Source organism: Chanos chanos, chromosome 7, assembly GCF_902362185.1.
Source record: "Chanos chanos chromosome 7, fChaCha1.1, whole genome shotgun sequence".
Lineage (NCBI taxonomy): Eukaryota > Metazoa > Chordata > Actinopteri > Gonorynchiformes > Chanidae > Chanos > Chanos chanos.
The window spans coordinates 5514045-5536753 of NC_044501.1; the positions used below are offsets into that span (position 1 = coordinate 5514045).

The 22709-nt window shown below is 39.1% G+C and overlaps 1 protein-coding gene across 1 annotated transcript; it reads right to left on the bottom strand.

Annotated features, from left to right (window-relative positions):
* Nucleotides 1-3980: 3980 nt before the first annotated feature.
* On the bottom strand, nt 3981-20637 carry LOC115815887 (adhesion G protein-coupled receptor E3-like). The gene is made up of 15 exons (XM_030778856.1): nt 20494-20637; nt 17503-17574; nt 16833-17016; nt 16481-16594; nt 16097-16278; nt 15642-15806; nt 14393-14598; nt 13946-14176; nt 13662-13728; nt 13392-13483; nt 13120-13282; nt 12961-13044; nt 5102-5249; nt 4268-4330; nt 3981-4111 (listed from the first exon to the last, which is right to left on the bottom strand). Exons 1-15 carry the CDS (start codon nt 20635-20637, stop codon nt 3981-3983), a joined length of 2046 nt encoding a protein of 681 aa, XP_030634716.1.
* Nucleotides 20638-22709: the final 2072 nt, after the last annotated feature.

The following is a 22709-nucleotide window of genomic DNA, read 5'->3' on the forward strand; positions in this document are numbered from 1 at the left end:
TTTAACTGCCTCTTGGCTGATTTCCTAAGCCGAGGAACGTCTGTGTTGCAAGCAACACAGAAATAATGAAAATGAAAATACACTAGCAGACAGAAATAAAGAATAACGAAACAGCAGGGGGCGCTCAACCGTGGCATGCAACACAAGCACAGCAGCACAGGAAGAGGACAAGCCACGAAGCGGCAGCAGCCACCAGGAGAATGATGAAGAGGAAGATGACAGGAGGGAGGAAGGTGGGGGGGGGGTCACACCTAAGAGGAAAGTATCCACATTCAAACGAGACACTTGTGCTTGAACAAATGAGACACAACCATGCAGAAGACGAGGGAGGAAAAGGAGAGCATTATTGGGGTTTCAGAACTTAACAAAATAGAAAATAATTTTATAGATGTATGAATGTAGCAGCACTAGTGGCTGTGGAGGACGCAGGAAGAGCAGGGCCACACAGGGAGAGCAGGGCCAAGGACAGCAGGGCATGGAGACAAAGTCAGTCAGTCGACCTGGGGAAGGAGCCACATCCATGCAGCAAGGCACAGACATCAACCACTCACACAAACAGAAGAGAACGGGTTAGTAACTGTTATACCGAATGACCATGGTCAAGACAAAAGCAGAGGGAAGGGAGAAGGAGAGAGAAAATATGAGAGGCAGCTAAGCTTGCGGGAACTAAACTAAACTATTCCAGGAGAGACTACGGCAGAGACTGAGCATCCCTCGATGGACAATTCGAAATTATGTTATCTATACGTTAGAGAGAGCAAATGAGTCTTAAGTTTGGTTTTAAAGGTATCAAGAGAGTTTGCTTCTTTGACTTTATTAGGTAGGCTATTCCAGAGAAAGGGAGTGCGGTACATAAAGGCGCGGTGGCCGGTGGACTTCCTTTTTAACTCTTGGAACAACTAATAAACTAGCATCCTGAGGACACGGGAGGGGGGGTGTGTAATTAAGTCAGACAGATGTAAATGTAAATTTTTGTAATCACACACGTACTGTGAACAGTGAATTTGACCTATGCATTTAACTCATGTAACACAACAGTAAGTGAACACACACACTAGACACAGGAGCAGTGCGCAGCATTCCTTGCCCAAGGGCACACAGCCATGGATGTCGGTCCTGGGAATCGAACCGGCAACTCATAAGCGCAGCTCTCTAAGGTAGGCTATTCCAGAGATCACGGCTGCCGGTACATGTCCAAGGTGAATTTTAAATGTTAATAGGAGGACTTTATAATCAGCCCTGGCGTGAATAAGGAGCCAATGAAGGAAAGCCAGGACAGGAGTAATATGGACGAACTTCCTTGTTCTGGTCAAAATTCTGGCAGCAGCATTCTGGACTAGCTGAAGACTTCTGGTATTAGAGGCAGGCAGACCAGAGTACAGACCATAACAGTAGTCAAGGCAAGACAAATGACAAGTGACAAATGCATGAACAGTGGATTCTGCATCAGCTGTACATAGCAAGGGCCTAATTTTGCTGATATTGTGGAGATGATAAAAGGCTGTTTTGGTTGTGTTCTTGATATGAGTGACAAGCGAGAGACTAGAATCCAAAGTCACACCAAGGTTTTTAGCTGTGGAATTTTGCGAGAGAATGCAGTTGTCAAAATGTTACGTAAGATTAATTAAATTAGGGAACCAAAGACCAGCAATACAGTCTTGCCTGTGTTAAGCATCAGGAAGTTAATGTTTTTATAGACAGACACAGACAGACAGACAGATAGACAGACAGATAGATAGATAGATAGATAGATAGATGGATAGATAGATAGATAGATAGATAGATAGATAGATAGATAGATAGATAGATAGATAGATAGATAGATAGATAGATAGCATTTTAACATAAAATATAAAATCCCCATATCCAAATGCGTCTCAACATTATGAATCTATTCAATGTAAAGATGAAATTAGAAAATATTTCAACGAAGTCAAAAACATTATTGTGCTTTAATGATATTGTCACTGGCCTTTTGCATCTCAATACTGTTGCCTGTTAGAATGAAAGAAAGGGGGAGAGAGAGAGAGAGAGAGAGAGAGAGAGAACTATTGGTTAAAGTGTAAAAGTATAACGGTCAAAGACGAAAAGGGGTTTTCAAGCATCAAGATAAATAAATACATAAATAAATAAATAAATAAATAAATAAATAAATAAATAAATAAATAAATAAAAGGGTTACACAACTTAAAATTCGATCTGTTTTCCTCTACATCAAAATGCATACTGTGTAACATTAATAGTTTCTGCATAAATAATACAGTGGCTATCATATGTTTTTACCACGATTTACAGAAGACTTTTACTTGGTATTTTATATGTTTATTTAAAGATGTAATTGTAAAATCAAAGTGTGGACCATTGCACTGAATGATGATTTTGAAACATTATTTCACCCATGTTTTGACATTGTATTTTCCCAAAAGTTATTTGAAACATTAACCCTATGGAGTCTGAGGCCTGTCAGCCACTTTTGAGGTAGTCTGACAGTGGATGTAGTTTTACTGTAGTTTTATTCAATATGTTTTCTATATGCATAAAATGACTTTTGTAAATTTAATTTTTGGCGGACAGAAAACTGGGCGCGTCTTGTCTCTGACCCATTAGCACATTTTGAATAGAGTTTGTTTGTTTAATCTATTGACTATAGACTGAAAGAAATATAAAAACAAAAAAAAATGTATAAATATTTTACAAATTCTTCAAGAGAGGGCATAGCTTCTCAGTATATATAACTACTCCTAAAATTAAAAAAATCTGTGCATTCCTACGTGTGACTGTCTCTGGTTTTTTATTTTATTTTTATCTGTTGCTGTTTATTTCAACACATGATTAAACTGATATGCTGTGTCACTACTGGCAAAGTCCTGTAAAGCCCCATCATCGTAAAACCATGTCTCAATACCACAAACTTCAAGGGGGAGTGGCTAATTAAGCCACGCAGAAGCAAGTTCATCTCAAAGGCAACACAACACAACACCCTCTACTGTTTCCCCCAGCAACGCCTGTCTCCGATAACGTTGAGCACACGGGGACTGGATCGAGGAGGTGACCTCGAAGTGAACCTGGCTGAGAACCTGTATTCATGAATGACTGTGGACTATTGCATGGACTATTCCAATTAGAATGCCATCATATACTAAAAAGGGCACATGTAAAAGATGGATGACGCAGCCACCAGAGAGAGTCACCCATCACACAGATGGCGGAAGGCTTAGGGAAAGTCATTTGCTGAGGATTTAGACCAGCCCATAGCTGGAAAATCTTGTGTGAGGCAACGCCATGACATAGATACAATTTAGACATTGCAGAACTTGCAGAAAAATTGAAGAAATTATATGGAGGTTCTGCATGACACAACAAAGCAGCCCCTCCCCCGACTCACTTCACAGCTGGAGCGCTGATCCTCACCTGTTAGGCAGTGCCAAATGGACATAAGAATGAAAGACTGTGGACTATTGCATAGACTATTCCAATTACAATACCATTATATATCAAAAAAAGGGCATTTTGTGTCATTTTATGATGACCGTCACCAGAGAGAGTCACCCATGACACAGATAAGAGGGATATTAGGCCTCCTCAGCCTCCATTAGGCAGAAGGCTCAGGGAAAGTCTGTCTTGAAACTGTGACATAGGGAGGCGGGACTCTTTGTCCGGAGATAGCGGTAGGCTATTATTCTGACTATGCTGAAGCCTTAAACCAGCCCATAGCTGGAAGATCTTGTGCGAGGCAAAGCCGTAGCATCCGTTATAGACACATAATCTCATATTCAAAGTTCCTTTGGCACTTGCTCAAAAGCCAAACACAAGGGACAACAGTGAGGAAAGCAGATCCCTCAGCATATTCTGAAGGCTGTTTCAGGCTCTGAATCTGTATGTCTTTGATGTAGGAGGTGACAGTGTTAACCAAGAGCATAGTGACTGTATGGGTGAGGCGTAAGCCTCCCACTTAGGCTGTTTAGGGGGGTGTTTATTGTTCAACATTGCTGGCGTGAACTGTTTGAGAGGAACCAGTTCATGTTAATCTGTACCTGTCCTCCCAGTCCAATAAGTGGCATGATGCCAGGCTTTTGCATAATGATGACACTGAGGGTACTGTAGTACCAGTCTGAGATACAATCATGTACTATTCTGGTATGGGCCCACTGTTGCACCAGGAAGCCATTTAAACTCATACTACAGACACAGATATCTGTAAAGGCCAGTGTTGGAACAGGTAGTGAAGATGGAGGTAAGGTCGATGAATAGTGTTCTTCTTACTAACCTGTATGATCTGTCACAGTGGGTTGAGTAGTCGTCTTCAAAACAGTTGTGGTAGATTCATCATCTGCAGAAAATTAGAGAAGGATATTTGTTAGGAGTGTTACTGATAATATCTCTGACCTACTTTAAGCTTCTCCTTTGCACTGCAAGTACAAACGCCTGTGTTACTTCCTCACAGATCACCTTATATGGTCATGCATCCTGTCCCTCATGGTACAGCTCTGTTTCTGGGAAATAGCGTGTGTGGCTCCTATCTCTTACCAGCTTTGTTGAATTTAGCAAAGACTACTATGTGTATCTGTGTGTGTGTGTGTGTGTGTGTATGTGTGTGTGTGTGTGGTTGTGTGTGTGTGTGTGTGTGTGTGTGTGTGTGTGTGTGTGTGTGTGAGTGTGTGTGTGTGTGTGTGTGTGTGTGTGTGTGTGTGTGTGTGTGTGTGTGAATGGTGAATGTGTGTGTGTGTGTGAGTGAGAGTACTTGTTTTTGCTTATTTAGGAAGATATCTGACTGAAAGAACACTGTCCTACTGGGGACACATTGACAGACGAGTCAAAAACATAGCCAACACTAATAAAAACCACAGGTGCTTTTTATTAAATATACTGCTGTTATTGGTAAAACTATAAGTGTGAAAGTATTTTTCGCTAGAGTAGGGTTTGGTTAGGGTTAGGTTGTCATTCTTTACTTTTGTCACTGTGGAAACTAGTAGATGGTCCCCAGAATCTGCCATCCCAATCAATCAACAAATCAATCAATCAATCAATCAATCAATCAATCAATCAATCAATCAGTAAATCTGTTAAAATATTCTTTATTTACTCCTGTTCTTAATCTTACCGCCCACAACTATGATATCCACTTTATCATATGCAGTGCTGTTTATGACACACGAGTACGACCCAGAGTCTGACTTCTTTAGTTTACTGATGGTCACAGTGAACTCTCCTGTTCCTGAGTCCTCCAGTGTGTATCTCCCGTTTGATGGCTGATCAGACGTGACGAGGATGTCACTCTTATTATCACACAGTTGCTTACAGATGTACCTTCTGGTTCCCCCCACAGACAAACGAGCTGAGCAAGTCACTTTAATTGTTTCTCCAACATGTGCACGCAGTGACTGGGGAGACATCACAATCCTCTCAACTGTCTCACACACACACACACACACACACACACACACACACACACACACACACACACACACAAACACAAACACAAACAACTGACTGATATAAGTACAGTTTTGCTTATTTATTGATTTTGGATTATTCATTGTCTATGAACACGCTGATATATCCCTAGTAGTTTTGTTGCTATAGTTGCCAGAAGAGATACTACAGTGCATGGATTACTGTCTGCCTTTTAAGACGTGGGTTTTAGGCAGTAATCAGACCTAAGACCATCTATATCTGAGTTCTGGTTCAAGCTGAACTGTGCCTTAACCTTACTTATCCAGTGGTCATGACCGTAGTGAGTAAACATCATTCTCTGACTCGCAGTCAAAGCAGAATTCCACCGTAATTAGCTAGTTTTAGCATGTTTTATAACTGTCCTTCAACATCTTAATCGAAATTCTTGAACTCGCTTGAAAAAAAAAAACAATCAAAAACAAACAAAACTCACCTGAGAGAACAATCCAAATGACAACTTGTAAAGTCCACATTTTGATAAACTAATAGATGTTGCCTCTAGTCTTGCCCAGTCAGATACCGTAACAGTTGGTGGATTCAAGAGTTCTAAACTTACTCTGTCACCTTTCAGTAGCAACAGGTTTTTCCAGAACTGTCTACCAAGGTTTGAAGTGAGACTTATAATTTCCTCAGCCTCTTCAACAAAAATTTGGCAGCAGCAATAACAATCCTCAATTCTGTGTATGTGTGTCTTGAGATGGGTGCATGCTCTCATGAAACTCACGAAAGAACAGTAAAGGGAGGGTCTTAGGTCAGAGCAGTGTAAACAGCATTAAGAGTGTTATGGTGTCTGAGGTTAGAGATGCCTTGGGGTTTTACGCAATCAGCCACCAACTGTTACTTTTTTTCTCTGTTAAGTGCAAACATACAGGTTTAACTTTTGACACGAACCCAAAAAAGATCTTTGCTCTGAAGCATAAGACTCAAAGCACAGAGGTCAAAGTGTTAACTTTGACAAACACATATCTAGAAAGAGCAGTAGGACATGATCATTTTTTTTACATGGCTTAGGCATTTGAGCATCCAACACAGACCTAAACCTCTATGCTGTTAGTACTTACCAGACAATAAAAAAATTGCTTGTGCTAAAGCATGAACATGTTAACAAATGCTCCCAGTGAAGGACAGATTGACTGTTACCTCAGGTTATTCCAGGTGTGTGATTACGCAGTTGGTTATAGATGACAAAGTTGTAATTACAAAAAATACTAATCCCTTAGCTGTTTACCATCTGTCAGTATTTCTTAACAACTGCCTCCATGACGTGGAGCCTTTGGTATTGATGTCTGATATTAATACTCGATATCAATGCCTGAATAGTTACCATATCAACAGTTGTCTGTGACTGATTTGAGGTCAGTCAACCAGAGTTTCAACTATTTTCACTATATGTCAGTTTGGTTGGAGCTTTCAGATCAGCCAAAAATGATCTAGAGTTTGTTCTGTTTGAAGCCCCCATCCCCCACCCCCTCATGTCAAAACATGCATGAACGAAGGAGATGAATGGATGAGTTTCTGGGACTGTAAATTTATTTGGAAACAGTTTTCACATATACAAAAGTATTTTAGATCTATGGGGAAGTCTTCTCTCTCTCCCCCCCCTCTCTCTCTCTCTCTCTCTCTCTCTCTCTCTCTCTCTCTATCTATCTATCTTGCTCTCACTTCTGATTTGGTGCAAACGATAAAATTTGAACTTTTGAATTGAAATTTTTTTCAGAGAAAAGTCCATTTATGAGCACATTGTACCATTGCTATGGTAACACTCAGTTCTTTCACACTTCTGTCATTGTGCTGTGTCTTATTTCCTGTCTCTCTTCCTGATTCTCAAACACAAACTCTGCCATAAGAAAAGGCTTCTAAAGTTCTGCATTCAGATATTAATTATTGTCTTTATGATTTATGCTTTTGAGAAAAAAAAAATCCTAAATTTATAAATTTATTTGTACGTTTCCAAATAAACCGGGTAATAAGCCCCCAAAGTTGAATCAGTACACATACGTTCATATGACAAAAACATTTTTGAAACACAGTACGTACACATACCTGTAGTGTAAATCAGGTCAAAGAAAAGAAAATGTCTCAGGCATATTAGATTGCCGGTACCTTCAAACTGATCAGTCTTTCAAACATGTCTTTGTTGAGTCTAAGTGGGTTTCAGGTGAGTCAAGGTGGGATTTGGCTGAACAGTGGGCTGCCTGAATGATTTTACCACTGAACATGTCTGTGTCTGTACTGTATATATTGTTATGTATCGAGTAGATGGCCAAATTGCAGGATATTGCATGAAATAAGGAAGCTGGCTGAGCGTGTAGGGGGGTGGGGGGGTGGTGTTTGATTTAAATATCATGCTGAAAAATGTCCATTTCCTCTAACTGTGAAGACAGATGTCGTGCCAATGGTATAGAGAAAATCTGGTTAATGGTTCACTATGAATATTAGACTTAATAATAATATCACTTAACTGTAACCATTACCTTATTTAAGAACCTGAACCCAGTGAAATTACAGTTATTCTGAAAACTAGATGTGTGAATGTAAACATTTATTGCAATAACTAGTGATATCAATATCACGTGATTGCTCTCACATTGCGAATGTCTTAGGTTTGTTGACAGTTTGAGAATCAGCTGCTGGTTAACCAGCCAGTGGTGATCTAAAACCCCTACAGTATGTTTATGGCTTTGTCCGGATGTACAGAGATAACATTAAATTATCACAAGCATTAACAACACAACACAAAGACTACATGATGAACAATTCACATACACTTCTACTATATGCAATAGCAAACATAAACTGAACAATAATGAACTGGGGCTAAACAACTGTGCATCACCCCAAGGCATGCTGGGAAGCTCTGCCCATCTACCCCCCAACACATATCACAATATACCACTTTAATATCCAGTGTGCAAAATAACCTGATAGCATATGTCATATCAACACCTGTGATAATAATGAGGACGGCTGCTGATAACATGCTGAAAATGTCAAGATAAACAATATTAGCAAAGCCCTAGTGTATGAATGTGGTAATTTGGTATGTTCATTTCATATGCCATCATTTGATATGCCAAATGAAACCTTTTGACTATTAAGATGTGCTGACAGTGGTTAAATGCTAGTAACGTATTAACAAACATATAATGAATCTGACAGGTATAAATGATGGCTAATGGAGAAGACAAAGTAAGCTAAGTAACTGATTGAGATCTGAGGCTTAACAGTACAGATAAATGTGGGCTCACTATTTGGCAAGCAGCAGGTCACAGTTGCCCTTTTTCTTTTATGCATTAAAACAATTCATTAATAATGATTTATAAAGTGTTCACAGCCGATTAATAAACTAATTATCAAGCATTCATAAACCCTTTATGAGGGAAGTCTTACTGTCAAGTGGTGTCAGTAAATCCATAGACATACAGAACATACATGATTATTACTGAGCTCTCTACTACTACTACTATTAAACATCATCATCATCATAAAAACAGACTTATGAAAATTAAATAAAGGCTCCTTCTTGTGCTCATGTTTTACAAAACAGGGGAGCCCCTAGTGGTAGACCACGTAACTACTACCATGGAGATTGAGGCATTCAGTCCTGGGGTGAAAGTGTCCCCCTAGTGGAAAAAGCAAGACAATTCCAGAGAGAGATAGAAAAAAAAAATAGGATTCAGCACCTTGGACAGCACCATATGTCCAAGTATTGGAAAAAAATTGCATTGGTATCTCAGTTTCTGATGCTGTAGAACTTGCATTGATTCAGTAAACCTTATTCCCTTTTATGAGACAATGAAGGGGATAAAGGGATGTGGTGCCACCTAGTGGCTGAGAGGACTACACTGAGGATGAGGGGACTGAACTGTCAACATGTTTACTTGACCTTTCTATTGTCCCTCTATGCAAAAGAGTAATGGCTGTATTTATATGAGGATTCACCCTCATTTCTTTCTATTTGAGTTGTGTTTTTGTTTGTTTATTTGAGAACTGCTCAGTTAAATGATTAATTATGCTGATGTGAGACTCATTAAGTTCATTAGAGTAAAACCGTCACTCATAACAAACTGTTAGTTAACTGTAATAACTGTCCAATAGCAAAAGTGAAAAGTAAAGCACGTCTATACACGACCATAATCTGAGCTACTTTATAAACTATAGCACTGTAGGCCTGTGGGTCTTTACTCAGGTGCATATTAGATCATAGGGAAGCTGTATTGGTACATGTAGGGATGTCATTTAAAAGCCTGTTGATAATCCATTTGGGTCATTCCATGTCGTTTCAACCAGGGAAAATCTTTTCATCACACCATCTCTAATTTGGCTGATAATTTTTTTGTCTTGAAGAATACACTCTGACATGACATATCCCAAAAATGTTGCTTCCTACTCCCATAGAATTTCTGTTTAGAAATTATTTAGTACTCATGTACACTACCTTTAAAGTAAGCGTTTTTCAGTAACAGGAATTTTTCTGATCTCTGGAGTTTAGTCACTTGGCCATAAATATGAACAGAGTTCTGAAGTTCGGCATGCTGATTCAATATTTCTTGTTCATTCCAAATCTGTAATTTGTTTTATGCTGGATGGAATGACATATTAGATATAGAGGCCACAAAATTAGATAAGCACGGCTACAAAATTTGCCTGAATCTTAGAGGAATAAAAAGTCAGGAAAATAAAAGTGTACAGAGCTGATTTGCACTTTAGGAATAAATAGCACCTGCAATGATTAAAGCATTAATGCTGGTACAGTGTCTTACCTAAATTAAAGAAAAAAATGCTTTTCATGCACTTTGTGACAAGGGTCACTTCACCTAGTAGCTGATATCTAATTTATTTGAAATATTAAGGAAATATTTTATGTATATCAAAGACATTATGTGCAAAATTTCAAGTTTGTGTTCCTTCTAGACTGAATCTTATGAGCTGCCACAATGCATTTACAGAGCCTAATGTCCACTAACAACTTACTCAATGCATTGACATGCTTGAAGAACCTCTAGAATAAAAAGCTTGTGGAATATGCAACAAAACCTATAGAAACACAGTTGAATCTAATGCTTCCTCAATAAAAGACGGTGTATAGCTTCAATTAAATAGGCCCTAGGTTAACTCAGATTGGCCTTGAAAGGATAAAGATGTCATAATGTTGTAGAATAGGTTAATTTTACTTCTACTACATAGCATTGCCTGAAATGTGAAAGAGCTGGATGACCCTCGTCACCGCTTAATTCCCGCCCCCCTTGTCTTATTGGGATCAGGTCCTACGTGAATCCACTGCCTTCGTGTGACCTTACTAATAGTACTGTGTTTATATGACAAGATTAAAACATCTATTTCTGCAAGGACGTTTGTCAGTAATGTTAACTCTGCATTTTTGCTGGCTAACAGCAAAAGGAGTAGTGGATTCACACAGGACCCGATGTTATGTCCCAAATGGTTCCCAAGCTAACTGGTTTCCGCATGTGTTCACACACTGTGTTAACAGTAGGAAAGTTCACGCTCTGCCCAATGCAACGACAGACACAAACTAATCATACAGCGTACGGAGACTTTCATGAATCCCTCTGGTAAAGGCTGGATGCATGTGCAAATCACACTTTATTGAAAACAATCTAAAAAACACAAAGCTCAGGGAACAAATTCAGATACAGGCAGATGGAGAAAGAGAACTCAGGCAAAACAGGTTAACCACACACTCGCACAGGTACAGACAGAGTGTCACAACCTGCACCGCCATTTTGGACTTTTAGTTTGCTATGTCTTTGTGCTCTTGCTGTGTCTGTCTCCGCCCCTCACCTGTTCCTGTTTGTCTAATTATTAACCTTGTTAATTTCTACCAATCCTGTGTTGCCCTGTTTAGTTCTCCCTCTATTTAAGTCCAACTGTTTGCCTTGTCCATGGTCTATCGTTGTTTGTGTTAGTTTGCACAACAGTCACGCTGCACCTTTTTGTTATTGGTTTTGTTATTAGTTTGCACTTGTATTTTGGTCTTCATTTTAAGTAAAGTCTTCTGTTTGCCACCTTCAACCATCATGTCTTTGCACTTGGGTCCTGCACCACACCGCCAGCGTGACACAGAGTTTTTGGAGCTTACAGAAACACAAGACTTAATACTGCTAAACGTCAGAGTCAAGACTTCACAATAAGAGACACGAGGGTATATATACACAGAGAGATCAGTACTGTTACATACCAAAAGACAGGTGCAACTGATGATTAAATGACTGAAAGACTGAACCAGAGAAAGAGAATGTTTAATGACCAGCAGAGGGCAGAAGTGAGCTCTGAGGACAGAGGACAGTCTCAGCATGAATCATACTATTTGTTTTATTGTACTCCAGATGATGGAAACAGTTGAAATTAAGATGAGAAATATAACCTAGTCTTTAAGAGAGTATGTGTATGTACTGGAAGAAATGACTCTGTCAAATTACAGTCTTACGTATGTTATAAAAAGCATGTTCTCTATGTTCTATCCTCAACTTATTGTTTTTCATATTTCCTCCAATGCTTATGTTCAGTTTGATTAACTCTATAATCCAGATTAAAAAAAAAAACAAAACAGGTCGAACATTTCTATTCAGTCATTTAATGTTAATGAATATAGCCTAATTATAACTATAGAATACCCTCCCAGAAAACTTCAAAGGTATGTGTACACTTCTCATATTTAAAATAACCTTATAACATATTTAACATTGCTTTTAAGTAGGTGCAGTTGTAAATAACTCTCTTTTTTCATTGTAATGGTTTCTTAACCCCCTGTTCTTCCATGCTTTTATTTTGTCATAATCTCTTTATTTTTTATTTGTTTAAGATCTGGGCTGAGTAAAACAGCTCTAATTTTTTACTGAACTGTCAGGCTACACTGGGATGTTCATGGATCGTTCTCTTGTTTGTTCATGGATTGTTCTCTAAATATATGGAAACCAATGAATTAGGGGTTAAAAGACGAAATCAGGAACTAAACCGCTTGTAGACTCCTCTCCTCTCCTCTCCTTCCCTGTCTTCTCCTCTCCTCTCCACTCCTCACTATTTTTTTTTTATCCAAGTCAACACTGAGATCAGCATCGGTGCTGTACATGTTACTGTGGACAGTCCTTGTAATCTGCAGAGGACACACACACACACACACAGACACAGAGGCCAAATTAATGGTCACAGAGTAATAGGAAAACAGTTATTTTATACATACTTTGATTTTTAAACACAACTTTAACATTAACACTGATAAGATGTGCTAAAAGGACCCTTTGGAGATATCCAACCAGCAGAATTGTTTCCATTAGTTCATTACATATCTTAATGTGTTTATATGCTGTGCAGTGAATTGTGGAACAAAAACAACCAAAAAGAAGAAAGACAGCAGCTCAAGTCTTTCCTAAGTCTTTTATTTCAATTTCAAGTCCAAGTCATGTCCTAAGCCAAGACACACTACATCTCACTCATGACAGAAAATGTGATACTGGAATCTGACTGGTGTCAGCTAGTGTCACTCACCTCTGTCATCTGTTCATTTACAGATGCACTGATCTCATGGTGAGGGCAGAGGGTGTACCACAACTTTTTGTACTGTTTTCTGACCTGGAAACAAACGTAACATTTGGAAACATATGCATGTATAAAAATTCTAAGTTTCTGAAGTTGACTCTGCTTTACCTCTTCACTGAGGACACAGTGGACCAGGAAGATGAAGGTGCCCTGCTGGGAAGTGAGGAGTAAGAAGATGATCTCCACCCCTTCACCGTATTTTATGGAGAACCCCAGTATCCAGGGGCAACCCAGTATAAAAAACTGGGCCAGTGCTTTGAACACCATAGTCCTAAAGAGTGTCAGTTTGTTTGCAGGTGCATTAATGACATTAATGATGGAGTTCTAGAAAAATGTAGATGTTTATGTGAAGGCGTGTGTTGTGGGTCTCTCTGTGTTACCTGCTGTTTTTGATCTGTGAGACATCACCGCTCAGGTGCATCAGTGTACACTGAAGAGTGATGATGATGATGATGAAGAGGATCAAATTCACCTGGACAGGTGAGAGAAAATTATAGTTTCAATTGCTGATTAGACAACTGTACATTACTTTACTTTAAATGTGTCCAGGACCTAGGGAACTCCCATCACCCTCTGTATTTAATATATTCACAGTATAAGAGGCAAGTCTATCTGAGCAACACAGAATAGGATCACTAAAGTATACACACTGCAAGAATGAAGCAAACAGGACCCAAAAAACTCCACACAAAGCTTGTCCCCAACTTAATCCAGCACCTACACAGAAGAGAAGAGCATCCATCACAAATCATACTTTATAAACCACCACACCAAAAAGTTTATTACTATTTGTTACTGACCAACACAGTACTTCAAAATGGAATGCATCTTCCTGTCAATCAAACTTTGATTTCTGCATACTCAGTAATGTGCAATTACCATCATGTTCTTGTTAACTGAAAAAATGGTGGATAGATCCTCTGTCCGTACTCACGTCTCACTGTCATAACCGTCACGCTGAACAGCCACAGATACACCAACCACAAGAGTGGGGACCACATAACCAATCACAAGCTGGTATTTCCAGTGAAGCACCTCCCTCCGCCTGGATTTGATCTTTGATAGGTTCTTCACTGAGATGAAGAGTGTTACGGCCTCAAGGAACATCCACACAAATGCAGAGAGAAAAAGGAAGTGCAATATTCCCGCAAATGCAGAACACAGTCTCTGAGCAGAAGGCGAGATGTTAGAAAAAGAAATATGTTAGTTGTCACCATTACTATCATCATCATCATCATCATCTTCATCATCCCTATAAACATCAGCAGCATCCTCGTGATTTTGATAAAGTAATTTAATATCAACCTATTTTTCATGTATACCACTGTTACCATTTCATTAATGTAAGTGAACTGATGATGGGTGATATGCCATTAACAACACCTTGTAACTGCTGTGAGCCAGAAAACGTTGAGTAAGCAGGAAGAGGAGGTGTGATAGCAGTAGACAGATGCAGAGGTTCAGTCGGAGTACGCTGCTCACTCTCGAGTTCTTACGAAACAGGATGAAGGTCAAAACAGCCAAGGACAGAAAGATCAGCCCTACTGTAACAGCAATGGTGCTCAGCAGCTCCAAGCGATGACTCCACTGAAAAACGACATGTGGTTGAGGTTGAACGGGGTCAGATGAGCTTTTGCTTCCAGAACAATCTCAACTCTTCAGACCTTTGATCCTACAAGTTGCTAGAAATGTTTCAGTGGAATAATGGTCCATGCTGCTGTAATGGAATCCACATTCACACTGAAAAAGGTCTGTTCTATTTCATTCCAAACATACTCTGTTGGGTTGACTTAAAGGTTACAATTTACAATTCAGCATTTAGCAGACGCTTTTAGCCAAAGCGACTTACGATCAGTGCATCAGTCAGATTCCTAATACCTCTTAAGCATACATCGCTAAAAAGACTGAACGTCAATTTACTCCTTCGTATTGCGCCCTGGAACTCTTAGACAAACATAGATACAAGACAAGTTTTTTTTTTTTTTTTTTAAGGAAGGGGGGTTAGGCTTAGGGGGATAGGTGGGTTCTGAAGAGGTGGGTTTTCAGTTTCTTGCGGAAGATGGTGAGGGATTCCGCAGGTTCTATGCAGGCCATTAAAGAAAACTGAACTGTCTGCCTATCTGAGACATCCAGGTGATAAAAAGGTAAAGTGTGACTATGAAACATCAGAGTGATGTTTTTCCTCTCAGCTGCTCTGTGTTGGTGGTGATGGTAATAAAAATTAATAAAGAATTGGAAAATTAAATATTTTTATAAAATAAATTAAAAAATCATAATTTAAATTTATATCATTAAAATGTTGGCATAATAATCTTATGAAATAACACACAAGCTATGATGTGACTTTGGAAATATGACCATGCTGGTAATGTTTATGATTAAAATTAACCCATGAATTCATGTTGAAAGTAAAAATCAGAACTGAGATGCGTAAAATAGCGGCCACTGGAGCATGACATCATAACTACGTCAACTATTGATCCTTTCCCACCAAAAGATGCTGTGGTGCTGATATCACTCCACACATCATTCATGACACAAAGTAGCATGTGTATTTAATCGACATTCCTTTATAATTCTGTGGTATATTTTACTTTTATCTACATGTTAAAGTACCTGTGATCCCTTACCTCAGGTAATTTTTCAGTTTGCATGAGGAGAGCAAAGGTAGACAAGTGTGTGCAGGAGCAGATTGTATCATTGGAATTTTCCTCACTGATTCTCACACAGCCATTTGTGCTCCATTCAGTTTTGTCCCAGTAGACACAGTAAAGTGTTCCTGTAGGATCCATCTCCTGGTCAGTGGAGGTGGAACATGCGTAAACTTTAAGTGTGAAATCCAACAAAGTAAAATGGTGCACTTATGTGTTTGTGTCTGAATACATAGGTGCCTCCCTCTCACATCACTCTCTGTTTTTTTTTTTTTTTTTTTTAATGATTTGTAATTATGCTTATTGTGGCATATGTTATTATTGCTGATATGAAGTAATTATTTATTTTCTCATTTATCATATACAATGGTGTATTCATGTAATGATCCATCTGTTTCCTTCCATATATCCATTTAAGGAGTCAAAATGCTTACTCTGATGTGTTTCAGGGTGAAGTTAACTGGATTGATAAGCGTTTTGTTGGTGGTTTTGGGCAGGGAGGCTGAGACTACTGTGGACATCATAGTGTTGACTGTGCCTTTCTTTGAGGGGAAGAAGGTGGGCTGCAGTATTTCTGACATGTTGTCATACGTCATGAAGGCCACAGATGCATGTCCTGAGTTTCAGATAAAGAACATTTTGAATAACATTTTAAAGTCTAATTATGAGAACTTTGTCACCACACTGCCCTCTGTTATTCAGTGTTTTTAATGTTGAGTACTTAACATTTACTTAAACTTTACAAACACATATCCAGGCCAACCATCACAATATCTGTATAATACAGACTGTTATCTGAGTTCAGATTCTGGACTTACCCTTGTTGTTCTTTGCAATACTGATGATGTCGATATCCATGAGAGCGGCAGTATTACTGAGTCGAAGGACATTTTTTAAAGTGGCATTTGGTCCAACAGTGTAGACTTTGACCTCTGACAGATAGACGAAAGAGAATGGATGCACTTATCAGAAAGTAAAAGACCAGAGTGTTTGGACTTTGACCCTCAGAGACAGGAAGTGAGCACACCTGGACTACAGTAGCAGTCCTGTCAGAAGTGAACACTGATCTGTTTTGAATGTATTTGACATGGAGGAGTCCATCCATGCATAGGTAAACATATCTGATAGAGAGGACTGTGTGTATGATGTCAGAGTAAAGACATTATGTACCAGTGGTGTTGGAGGTAAAGTTGAGGAGCTCTTCTGTGTCTGTTGGTTTCACCAGTAAAGAGACCAGTGTCTCAGAAATGTTCAGAAATGTGCTTGCCCGTGATGCCAGATTTTCTGATTCACTGGATTTATCAGATTTCCTCTGCAGTGTATTTAACACCTCATCCAGTTGAGCTTTTACCTTCTGTGAAAATAAATGAATAAATACAATTATTATGAATAATTATTAGATAAAATGAATTGTTACTTTCTTAAAATAAATGTGGAATTCAACTTTGTAATAGAACCTTTTTACACTTTCATTATTATTATAGTATTTCCTGTGGGTGAGACTTTATTCTTGTCATTTTAATTGAAATGTGAATAACAATGAAGGGGAAACACAGCAGAGAGTGTAGTATATTACATGAGAACTTTAAGACATCCATGTGAGCACACAGAACAAAATTGGACAGCACACTAAGAGCTGGGGTAGGAGAAGCATGACAGACAAATTAGTGTCTTTATTTATGGACAGACAGAGATAGATAGATAGATAGATAGATAGATAGATAGATAGATAGATAGATAGATAGATAGATAGATAGATAGATAGATAGATAGACAGATAGATAGATAGATAGATAGATAGATAGATAGATAGATAGGCAATTAGTTTACTGTAACTCACATCCTCCGGCAACACAGAGATATTTCGTAAGCATTCCAGAAATGTCACACCATAATCTTTGCTGGAACTTTCCTGCATTTTAAAATAAACCATAAAATCCTTATATCCAAATGTATCCCAACATTACAGATCTATTCAATATAACTGTATTCATCCTGCCAGGTTATTTCAAAAGCAGAAAATTAGAAAATATCGTACTGAACTCAAAAAAATTATTGTGTTATAATGACAGTCACTTGTCTCAAATCTGTGATAATCATTAGTTACTCTTACGTGCCTTCCATGCCTTTTGCACGTCAGTACTGTTTCCTGTTAGAATAAAAGAAAGAGAGAGAGAGAGAGAGATATCTGTGAAAGTATAAAAGTATAAGTACATTTTGAATGGAGTCTGTTTAGTCTATTTGTAGCGCCCCCTAAGGGCCAGAGACTACACCACCCCTTATTGGGGAACTGGGAGTGAAGGGGAGACTCTGCAGGTTATCAAATAAATGATGACAACAATGGCCAATGTTACGACATTTATTAAGAATATCGTGTTGAGCAGGAATAATTAAAACAGAATAAAACAATGCATGGCCAGTTTGCATTTCCACCTCTACCCAAGTGTGGATATCCTTACCAGCGTGATCAGCAAGAGTGCAAAGGAGTGACATGAAATACACATTACAGTCCACGGCAACCTCGCAAGTTTTAAGTGATACACAGTGCATCAAAAAAGGTCACTGGAACCACACTAAGTTTAGACACACTGGCACACAGCACACAGAGTAAAATATAACCACACTGAGAGTGAAGCATAGCACACGGTAAAGCTCACAGGATCTACACGGAATTCTCAAGAGTGTTGTTGTTATACAATTTAGTATAAAACACTGAGTTACTCTTGCTGCCCCTCACACTGTATTACACACACAGACACGCACACACACACACACACACATTTCTAAAATTTCTTCGCGGCAGAACACGCAGATGGCCAGGCTACCTTGGGAAGGCCTTACAAATGTGAAATAAAACATAAAACTAAAGATAAAATATGTGGACGAGCATCTGTCATAATAACAATGAATGATCACTAAGAACCCGCTAAAACAGTAAAAACGGGAATGATAACAATAAAACAAACAGTTAAAGAAACAATAGAAGAACTGGTAAAATAAACAATAAAAAAAGAGCAGTTGGCATTGCCTCTGTAATGGACGCACAACTGAGATGTTTCTGCACGCAACCTCAGGCAGCAAACAAATGGATCTCATTCCCGCTACAATGGGCAGTTCAAAATCCTCTAGCATCTTCGCACCATGCACTGCAAGACCCAGGACACGAGTCTCTTTTATTGCCCGTTCAACTACATGCTCCACTTAGGTATGCCACCTGGTGGTACCTATAGTGCCACCTGCCACATATTAGGGGTTGCACAGAGTGCTCGAGCATTCTATCTTAAGCAGTTACATCAGTTCTCGAGTTTCTACATTATCTCGAGTACTCGCTAATCGCGTGATACGAGATCTCACGCGCACTCAGTTTCCAGTTAGAACCCTTGGTAAACAAGAGGAATGATGGCGACAGCATAAAAGGGTGAAGCGATAGTTTGTTTGCTTTATTGTTGTATTTCACTGTTCAAATTTTCTGTCCCAACTGTTGTTGGGATGAAATAAATGTGCAACATTTGTGAGTTGTGGACGGATTTCTCAAGGATGGCTTTAACATTGGGTCTGTCATATAATAGACTAGGCTGCTAACGCGGTTAAACAAATTAATGTTGTTAAGAGATTGATGCAAGCAAATATGACTAATTTAATTTCTAAGTCAGTTAGGCTTACTAATGATGACCAGGCAAAACAAAAACAAAACAAAAAAAAAAAAACAGCTGCAATAAACACAATAAGAACATTTAACAGAGAAATAATTATGCGTTTTCAAATATAACCTGCTTTAACCCACTATAGTGTGCACAACATGCTTTGTTGACTGAGCTTTCTATCTTGGGCTACTGTAGAATGTTGGTAACTGTAATGTTAAAATATCGTCATAGCCTCGAAGTGAACCTGGCTGAGAACCTGTACCCTTGACAGAGCAACAGGCTCTGCAGCAGGCCTAAGAAGACAAGTTGCCCAAGCCAACTCATTTCTAACCAGGGACAATGTACAAAAAACAAAGTGATACAAGAGGAACCACAGTAGCCAACCAGAGATGACCTGCCGTGTAGTCAGAGGAACTACCCTCATAGTCTGCTGACATAATGAAACCAGGCCAACTACATGACTGTGTACTACATGCCAGCCCCACACTAATTAAAGCTGCACAGGAAAAGGGTATAAGTGGTGGTGATGGAGTAGTGCTCTTCTTACTCACCTGAGCATTTTGTCACAACAGGCTGTGTTGTTCTTACCGAAACAGAATTGGTGGTTTCAGGATCTGCAGAAAAAAATTGAAAAAGGTGTTCTGAGTGATGATGATAACAGACACAACAAAGCACCCCCCAACTCACTTCTCAGCTGGAAAGCTGATCCTTACCTCCTGGGCAGTGCCGAATGTGCTGGACATAAGAATGAAAGACTGTAAACTATTGCGTAGACTATTCCAGTTAGAATACCATTATACATTAAAAAAGGGCACACGCAAAAGATGACACAGTCACCAGAGAGAGTCACCAATCACCCAGATCAGAGGGATATCAGGCCTCCACTGGGCAGAGGGCTCAGGGAAACTCATATGCTGAAGCCTTAGACCAGCCTATAGCTGGTCTTTGGCTCTTCAAAGGCCAAACACAGGGGAAAGTAGTGAAGAAAGCAAAGAAGATCCCTTAGCTTATTCTGAAGGCTGTTTCAGGCTCCAAAGGTGTACGTCTTTGATGTAGGAGGTGACAGTGTTAACGAAGATTGTATGGGTGAAGCATAAGCCTCCCGCTTAGGCTGTTTAGAGGATGTTTATTAATCAACATTGCTGGCCAGGCCTGTTTGGGAGGAACCAGTTCATGTTAATCTGTACCTGTCCTCCCAGTCCAATAAGTAGCATGATGCCAGGCTTTTGCTTAATGATGACACTGAGGGTACTGTAGTACCAGTCTGAGATACAATCATGCACTATTCTGGTATGGGCCCACTGTTGCACCAGGAAGCCAGTTAAACTCATCCTACACATGCAGATAATGGTAAAGGCCAATGTTAGAACAGGTAGTGAAGATAGAGGTAATGTCGATGAATAGTGTTTTTCTTACTAACCTGTATGATCTGTCACAGCAGGTTGAGTAGTTGTCTTCAAAACAGTTGTGGTAGTTTCATCATCTGCAGAAAATTGGAGAGGGATGTTTGTTAGGAGTGATGGTGATAATGGGCACGACAAAGCAGCCCCCTAAATGACTTCCCATCTGTAACCCCAGGAAGGAGCTATAAACATGAGGTCTTTATCTCATAGCCTGTACCAGTCATATTGTGAAAAATAGTGAAAAATAGAGGGGAAAATATATGGATGTTCTGCATTGACTAATGCAAATTGGGGTCTTCATATCCCACAAATATTCCCCACAGCCACAGCAGACAGAGAGAGGTAAATGCTGCTTTTAACCAGTCATCTAGCAGATTTTGTAAAGTCCTGATGAAGCACAGTCCCTGGGGTCAGGTATAGAGGTTGACCGATATATCGGCTTTGCCGATATATCGGCCACTATCGGCCTCTTTTGACATTCATTGGTCCATACTGGTATCGGCCTCCTCATATCGGTTTTGCTGATATTACAACTTTGTTCTCCTGAACTGGGATTATTTGAGTGTTATGTGATGTCTGAACACTTTATGTACTTTCAGGGCTCAACAGTGCGAGCATTTCACTCGGATTTGTGAATAAAAACAGATGTTTGTGAACTATAAAATGTATCAAGGAGCATAAAAAGTATTACAAAATTCATTTTTTGCCAGTCGAATTTCAGCCAACCCTTTTCTGACAACGCTTCAAATGTCTGTGACGTGACGTCATCGTTTTGGCCTGTTGTTTCGGGATACTCTACTATCTACTCAATAATATGAGTAAAGACTTGACAAATATGAGAAACTGCAAGACACACTTTTTTAAGTTTAACACTCTTTCATGAACATTGTTTACATAATTTGATCCAGAGTTTACTGTTGTGGGGCCCAGCTGATGTTTTGTACCGTCACCGGACATCTCCAGACTCTTAGAGAGGTGTAGTGGTAAAACACGATCACAATATATATCTTGTTAAGTGAATGGAATGTGTGGACATACTCTTTCATCTTATGTTACAGACATGCGTTCATTTTCTCTCACTTCTCTCACGCACCTGCCCCACAGTTTAGAAGTTCTCATTATCTATGGGCGTCAAGGTCAAAGGCCCTTGGCTGCACAGGTATATCTGTGTGTGTGTGAGACCTTGTAGTCTAGTCTTCCACCATCAAGACTCTGTCTGGGTGCCTCTCTGCTTTTTGCTGTATACTCTACCTTTTGTTCAATAAAGACAAAAGAGCTATCTCAAGTCATTGTCGTGCCTGTTTGTTATTTTCAACACTTTTAAAAACGTTGATGCCCAACACTGTCTTTTCGGTGTTGACGGTTGGCATTCTTTCCATAGCTGAGGATGCACCTAAACATTCACAAATAATACAGTGATTATTTGCGCAGTAGGCTAAACTAAACTTAGGCGTAACTAACGATATTATAGACCTTAATTTACAAGGATAGCCATTTTTACGAATTCAGAAATAAACTTACACTTTTCAGATGGTATCCCAAATTTGTTGTTGAGTGATGGTACACGAGTTTTATCTTGCATATCTGGCACTCCACTTTTTATAATCATCGGTAAGCTAAAATGCTTCCAAATCAGAGATTTCTTGGACTTTTTTTTTGTCCAGGACTGAGAATCACAAACAAACCTTATTCCTTGCTTATGAGCGAATTTATGATGCCTTGATGGAGAGGAACACAAGGTTTTCGTTACTGAAATTCAAAAAGTGCAAATGTGTTTATTGGAAAAACTGCTTATGTTAAATGATGATAAAAAAAGTAAGCATTTAACATCTAAATTTCTTGTATTACAGTAGCGATAACTTTAAAACTGCAACTGAGCACCCATCCTAATAATCGCATGTTTAATTTCACAATGGAATGCCAATTTAATAAACAAAACTTGAATTTTTCAATGCTGCACTGTGCAGCCCCGAACACAACAATGGCAATTATGCAGTCAC